This window comes from Penaeus chinensis, chromosome 14 (genome assembly GCF_019202785.1).
Source record: "Penaeus chinensis breed Huanghai No. 1 chromosome 14, ASM1920278v2, whole genome shotgun sequence".
NCBI lineage: Eukaryota > Metazoa > Arthropoda > Malacostraca > Decapoda > Penaeidae > Penaeus > Penaeus chinensis.
In genome coordinates this window covers 2,314,263-2,321,762 of record NC_061832.1, presented here as the reverse complement: position 1 = coordinate 2,321,762, position 7,500 = coordinate 2,314,263, and the positions used below count along the sequence as shown (strand labels likewise).

The following is a 7,500-nucleotide window of genomic DNA, read 5'->3' as shown; positions in this document are numbered from 1 at the left end:
TGGGGTCTGTTCGGGTTTGGGTTTTGGGTTGGTCGACTCAGAATGGGTTGTATGGGGAGTAAGGACGAGGGAGGAAGAGGACGATCTTGGACGCACTTGTAGAAGGAGGTGACTATGGCTGGTTGGCTGAGCCGGGTTGTGGTTCCGATAATTTACCTTTTATATTTGTAAGTTGATGTTATTTGTCACCCTGTCTTCCAGGATAGGTTTATTTCAATATACATATTTCTGGTGTGCTATGTAAATATATGTTTGTGGATGAGGTGATTTTCTTATATTGTGTTATCCTACTTTGCATACTTACAATATATTACTCTCAAATCAGCAACACTATAAAAAGGAGAGCTAAAAGGAAATAATAAAAGTCTATAATACAGATGATTAAAGAACAAAATATACATGCCGAGCATATTGATGAATGATTGTTTATCAGCAAATCTAACAGAAGAACTAGCATATGAATTTATATGATAATTTTCATGAATAACTGAGCTAAGATATAACCAGTATGAATTAATATAATTAACTATAAGAAGTGATTACAGCAGAACTAACATATAAGAACATACACATTCCGAGTGGACTGTAGACATAGAATTAAAAGAAACAAAAGGATATTTATAAACTTACTTTTGAGACTAAATCATATTAACTTAGATTGGGTCCTCTCATGCACCTTTCTGCAACGTGTCATTGTTAATAAATGAAAGTTACGTAACAATATATATATATATATATATATTTATGTTTACATACATATATATGGCATATGAACACCAATGTATTTTATAAATAAAAGGAGGCAGTAGTTATTGTAAGTCCCAGCACATATTTCAGTGACAGGATGTGCAAATTATTACATTTATTTAGGGGGATCTACGATACATGGGAGGACAGCATATCTGAATTCTTGGAAAAGAAATTGTTTTTCAAACTGACTTATTTTTCCTCCTATTTTTGTGTGGTCCAACTGTGAATAGTGAAGTACTTATTCCAAATGAGATAATGAATGTTAATGGAATTTCGAAGTGACATGAACGATATACAGCACCATATAAGGAATCTAGTTTTTAATACTTGTGACCATATCAAGAAGGAAATTTACCTTCTCAAGTAATAGCGTGATCTTTTGAGGTGCGACTTTATTCAGAAAATCTTTCACCACGTTTTTGCAATATGTTAAAATCGTATGGCATCACATTTCTAACTACTCCTTCTAACTCACTGGTGGAGTAAATGTTTTTGGCGTCTAAAGTAAATAATTGGATTTTAATGTCCTTTCTTCGCTTGTTTTGTCATCGTATGAACAAATACTTTTGTGTGCAATTTGTGAACGGAGATTAGCAGTGCTATGGTTACAAATATGCAAAAAATTGAGCCGTTGCAATTCAAGGTCGCGGCCGAGTCTCACCGGCTATATATTGGGCACAACCTGTGCAACCGACATTCACTCGAACCTCACAAGCCTAATCATGAACACCAAGGTAAATCCTATGAATTCTTTCAGATGTATTTGAGCTACATATGCAATCAGAATAAATCATAATTTCCCTATAACCATAAAGCTACTTTTCTCCTTTCCACAGATCCTCCTTCTGCTCAGTTTGGCAGCCATCGTTGCCGCAGACAGCCGTAAGATTTATCGCCCAACTCAGGTAAGATTTATTCAACGAACTGATAATCAAGATATGAGTAATACAATAATCATTTCATATCAGTACACTTGGAATTCTCATCGATATTACTTTTATAGTCTTCCCAGGAAACCTCCGAGTCCTCCGAAGAATCCTACGAGTCTTCGGAAGCCAAATACAGCTTCAACTGGGCCGTCAGCGACGACTCCTCAAGCAACGAGTTCGGACACCAGGAGGCCCGTGACGGAGACCACACTCAGGGATCGTACTACGTGCAGCTTCCCGACGGCCGCCTGCAGACCGTCAAGTACTTCGTGGACGGCGACTCCGGCTACGTGGCCGAAGTCAACTACGAGGGCGAAGTCTCCGACGAGTCTAACTCTTCCGAGTCTGAGGAGGATGTATCAGTATACGAGTCGTAGTAAAGAAAAAGTTGAATTAATATGTATAAGGACTGTTACTCTTGTTTGTTTAAATACATGATGATAAAGAAAACACGATTGTTACACTTATTTCAATAATTATTCCTAAGAAAAGTCAATTGGGGTAACAAGTGTCTTTAAAGTTGAAGTTACGGTGTTTGTTTTTTTCTCTCTCACCATACACTGCATCTGCTGAACAGGACGGGCATTTCGCTACTACACGCCAAACATCGTGTTAAACTGTGGCCTCTGCTTAATCTTATAAAATTAACTAGTTATAACATGAATCCAATGATGTTCCGTTATTAAGAGAAATATGATGTACAATAAAGTGAGTATATATATATATATATATATATATATATATTAAATTCGCAAAACTATTCATACTTATATGTGGGTATATATGTATATATGTATGTGTGCGTGCATGAAGTGTGTATGAAGGCGATGAATTATCCACCAATTCCTGTGAGTGTAATGTCTGACTTTGGATTTATTTTCGAGATACATAAGGATTCTATAAGGATAAGACAAGTCTGCATGAAGTTAGAGATTAGTATTTGAAAAATGCATAATGTAACTGGATGTCAGTCAAATAATGAAAGTGAAGTCTGACTTTTATTCCAGTTCTCGCTTGTATATGTATTCATTTTTTTTAATAACCGATTTCCCTTTGTCATTTAGAATTCTTTGGTAAGTTGATGGTCAAGTTATATACAAACATACACTCAGACGAACATCTGTGTGTGATATATGTGTATTTCTGTGTGTGCGATATATGTGTATTTCTGTGAGTATATATATATATATATATATATATATATATATATATATATATATATATATATATATATATATATATGAGTATATGTATGTATATGTGTGTAATTTTGATATGTTAGTAGACAATAACGGGCATGTTTATATGTGTGTGATTATAATTACATTTTAGAGTGAGAGCGTATATATGTAACGTGGGAACACCAACTAGTCTTTACTGATGCATATCCCTATTTGGTGCTTCAAGAAAGAGATAGTTACTAAATATGCGATTGTTCAGGCAATACAGTCTGTAAGTTTTGTCTGAAGGGATATGAATATGATATATCACAAGAAGGAATTTCCAGGTGTACCTAGTAAATACAGTACACTGATGTTAATGACAATTTGCAAACACTACACATGCTGGGAAACAGTTGGTCGAGATATCACAGTGGGTTTGTCACACACGCACAAATAAAATAACAAAGAAATGACAATACAGTGAAATGAGATAAAATAGTACCCGCGGTTCATGAGGATCAGTTAGATTACCAAATTTCCTGCAAAAGCATTTCTGTTGGCAGATAGGAAGCGAAGAGATTCCAACGAGGGAGAAGTGTCTGTTAACTTCGTATTTATTAAATTTAAGTCAAAGGAAGACAGAGTAGGTAAAGTTATTTTAACCAGGCGTAATCTCACTGGATTTGTATTCATTACTTATATCTTCACGAGGAGTTTTATTTTAAAATTCAGAATAAACTGTAAATCGGATGAAAAGAAAACATATCGGATTATCGCTCTCTTATAGTTTTCTTTTGCTCAAACACAGAAGGCGTCAGAAGTGTTCGGACACCAAAGGACTAGTTAGTAGGTATAAGTAACCGCATTTTGATTTCCTTCCGAAAATCAAGGAAAAAGTGTAAACAGGCGAGATAGGCCAGACAGTATTTGACTCCTTGGAGATTATGTATTGTGGGGTCATCTATGTATAAATGCAATTATAAATGCAAACAAAAAGCAGTAAACATATCATGTATTCTTGACATCTCGGCATCAGGTGGTTGTGTATATAAAACTCATTCCGCATAGATAATAAGTTCATTTGTTGAGTAAATGGTTTTACAGGGGAAGTCAGCACGGTTAGTTCATTGCGTCCCTTCACCTCTTGTGGTACCATTGCATAAAGCCGTTGCATTGTGTGCATTTTGAAGTAGATGCAGCAGTGGTAAGGTTACACAATTTTGCAAAAACAAGTCATAGCGGTTCAAGGTCACGACCGAGTCGCACCGGCTATATATTGGGCAGAACCTGTGTAACCGGCATACACTCGAACATCACACACCCAACCATGAACGCAAAGGTAAATCTTATTCTTACTACCGGATACTTTTCAATGTATAGTGTATTTGAACTTGAAACCCGTAGTTGATACTCAGCATTAATGCTCTTGTTATACTTTCCACAGCTTCTCCTTCTGCTCAGTCTGGCAGCCATCATTGCCGCAGACAGCCGTGAGATTTACCAGCCACCTCAGGTAAGAATCATTCAATGAACTTTTGGTCGGGATATGAGAAGTGTAGTAATCATTAGTGACATAAATTTATTATTTATATAGTCTTCTCAGGACACCTCCGAGTCTTCCGAGGAATCCTACGAGTCTTCGGAAGCCAAATACAGCTTCAACTGGGCCGTCAGCGATGATTCCTCCAGCAACGAGTTCGGACACCAGGAAGCCCGTGACGGCGACGACACTCAGGGATCCTACTACGTGCAGCTCCCCGACGGCCGCCTGCAGACCGTCACCTACTTCGTGGACGGCGACTCCGGCTACGTGGCCGAAGTCAACTACGAGGGCGAAGTCTCCGACGAGTCTAACTCTTCCGAGTCTGATGAAGAGTCTTAGTGATGAAAAATAAAAAATATATATGTATATACATATTGACCGTTACTTTTCTTTGTTTAAAATAAATGTATATGAAAACGTATTGGTTTCTCTCATTTCAATAAATTATTCCCAGGAAGTCTGACTTTAATGACTTTACGGTAAAATAACATGAGAGCCGAAAACGTATATTAACGAGGTAAGCTGAATTTAGGGTGTGTTTTCCCTTTTAATTTCGCAATATTGCTGTCTAGGACACATATTTCGCCATTTTACATTGAACATCTAGGGTTGAATGTAAGTGGCAATTCATAAAACATTAAATTAACTATAATAGTAATATGACTCAAATGAAGTTCCGTTATTACAAAAAATAGATTATCAGTCTAGTGTAAGTATATTTATCACAGTATATAAGTATACATAAAACTGGTTAACTATGTAAATCTTCTCATTCACTCACACTCTCACATAATTATGGTAATAACCTCAATATCCTTATCATATCAGGGAAAACGCATATATTGTTGCCCCTACTAAAGTTCTATATATATGCTTACTCACACACAGGCATACACACACATCTTTGTATCTGTCTCTATTTCTATCTGTCTCTTTATGTGTGTGTGTAGATATAGTGCTTATAGATGAGATTAATGTTACTACACATGTGCTTGTTTGGACCATATAGTCTGTATCTTTTTTTTAGATGTGATTTTGAATGGAATTCCCAAACGACATTACCAACTATTCAATTTGCCATAACAGTTGTCAAATATACTTATTTGCAAACATATTATAATTATGTTAATGATAATTTGCAGTCACCATGCATGCAGGGAACCATTAGGCCGAGATACCATACTGAACTTGATACACATGCAAAAATAGAATTATAAGAAATTAGAATATAGTAAAATAAAATTAAATAAAGCAAGGAGTTATTACGATCAGTTGTGTCAGCAAATATCTAAATTGACCACAGTGTGTTGATGCCAGTTTTAACACGTTTTACGACACTAATACAGTTTCTTAGTTAATACTGTGATCGCCTCAGGAACATTTTCCAGTCGGAGAAACATACACAGCATTGAAATCTGTTTGCTTCTTTAGTTATCCCATTGAGATAACAAATATATAGCGTGGTTATCCACTGCTGTAATCACACTGCGTACTACAGCTTTCTTTTGTTTCTACATAACTGGCTCCACAATGATTCAGCCATCAAGGAACCAATTAGTAAGCACACGTGACCTCACATGATTTCATCTTTCCTTGATTTTTTTTTTTTTCAATATCTATTAATATCTATGTTGATACTCATTATTGGCATTATGATTATGATATTGTTATTAAACGTATTTGCGACCAAAAATATTTTTTTTTTTCCAAAAAGCATGTAAAAGAGTAAACAATTGTGATAAAATGATGGTCAAACATAAAATAAAATAAAAACACATACTGCATTTAATCCTTTCTGCTCATTGGTTGGGTAAATGATATTGCAAGGTAAGTCATCCAGTTTGTTGTTGGTGTCCCTTCACCACTTGTGATATTATTGCATAAAGATATTGCATTATGTGCAATCTTTAGTAGGGAGCAGCAGTGGTAAGGCTACACAAATTTGAAGAAAAAAAAGAAAAAAAGTCTTAGCGGTTCAAGGTTGCGGCTGAGTCACACCGGCTATATATTGGGCAGAACCTGTGCAACCGGCATTCACTCGAACCTCACACGCCCAACTATGAACGCCAAGGTAAATCCTATTATTAATCCTAATGCCAAATACCTTCGTGTGTATCGTATAAATAAACATAAAAACCGTAGTTGATACGCAGCGTTAATTCTCTTGTTCTACTTTCCACAGGTCCTTCTTCTGGTCAGTCTGGCAGCCGTCGTTGCCGCAGACAGCCGTGAGATTTACCGCCCACCTCAGGTAAGAGTAATTCATTGAACTTTTGGTCGGGATATGAGTAATGAAGTAATTATTAGGATAGAAAATTAAGCTTTGGAAACTTTCCTTGGCATAGAACTATTACTATAATATAAATGAAACTTTTCCTGACATATACATATATACTATCTTTAGTCTTCCCAGGAAACCTCCGAGTCTTCCGAGGAATCCTACGAGTCTTCGGAAGCCAAATACAGCTTCAACTGGGCCGTCAGCGATGACTCCTCAAGCAACGAGTTCGGACACCAGGAGGCCCGTGACGGCGACGACACCCAGGGATCCTACTACGTGCAGCTCCCCGACGGCCGCCTGCAGACCGTCAAGTACTTCGTGGACGGCGACTCCGGCTACGTGGCTGAGGTCAACTACGAGGGCGAAGTCTCCGACGAGTCTAACTCTTCTGAGTCTGAAGAGGATACATCACGATACGAGTCCTAGTGAAGAAAAAAATATGTATATTTATTGACTGCTATTTTTCTTTGTTTTAAATACATGTATAAGAAGAAAATATATTTGTTTCTCTCATTCCAATACACTATTCCCAAGAAGACTACGGTCCGCCATTTTAACCGAACTTCTGGTGTTAAATGTAAAGGGCTATTGATTAAACATAAAACTATAGTAAGTTCCGTTATTACAGTACATATATCATTAATTGGGGTGAGTAGACTCATCACAAAAATAAAGTATACATAAAATTGCTTAAATATTAAAACTTCTCATTCAAACGTACATGCACTCACGCTCTCACATGCACACCTCTGTGAAAGTGTGTGTGGTGAAGAATTATTTACCGATTAGCTTTTGTATTACTTAGCTTTGGATTCATTTTCGTGATGATAATAA

General features: G+C 36.6%; 3 protein-coding genes across 4 annotated transcripts; all 3 read left to right on the top strand.

Annotated features, from left to right (window-relative positions):
* Positions 1–1,033: 1,033 nt before the first annotated feature.
* On the top strand, positions 1,034–2,134 carry LOC125032060 (cuticle protein-like). The gene is made up of 3 exons (XM_047623025.1): positions 1,034–1,113; positions 1,535–1,655; positions 1,754–2,134. The coding sequence occupies exons 1-3, from the start codon at positions 1,034–1,036 to the stop codon at positions 2,054–2,056; spliced, it is 504 nt and encodes a 167-aa protein (XP_047478981.1). The 3' UTR covers positions 2,057–2,134.
* A 2,028-nt stretch (positions 2,135–4,162) lies between these two features.
* LOC125032263 (pro-resilin-like) lies at positions 4,163–4,806 on the top strand. Its single transcript, XM_047623358.1, has 3 exons — positions 4,163–4,181; positions 4,287–4,355; positions 4,437–4,806. The coding sequence occupies exons 1-3, from the start codon at positions 4,170–4,172 to the stop codon at positions 4,722–4,724; spliced, it is 369 nt and encodes a 122-aa protein (XP_047479314.1). The 5' UTR covers positions 4,163–4,169; the 3' UTR covers positions 4,725–4,806.
* Positions 4,807–6,419: 1,613 nt separating this feature from the next.
* LOC125032254 (pro-resilin-like) lies at positions 6,420–7,162 on the top strand. 2 transcript variants are annotated; one of them, XM_047623348.1, is made up of 3 exons: positions 6,420–6,456; positions 6,568–6,636; positions 6,799–7,162. In XM_047623348.1, the coding sequence occupies exons 1-3, from the start codon at positions 6,445–6,447 to the stop codon at positions 7,090–7,092; spliced, it is 375 nt and encodes a 124-aa protein (XP_047479304.1). In that variant the 5' UTR covers positions 6,420–6,444; the 3' UTR covers positions 7,093–7,162. The 2 variants fall into 2 exon arrangements, with proteins under 2 accessions (XP_047479304.1, XP_047479303.1); XM_047623347.1 differs by having other exon boundaries at positions 6,430–6,456; positions 6,790–7,162.
* Positions 7,163–7,500: the final 338 nt, after the last annotated feature.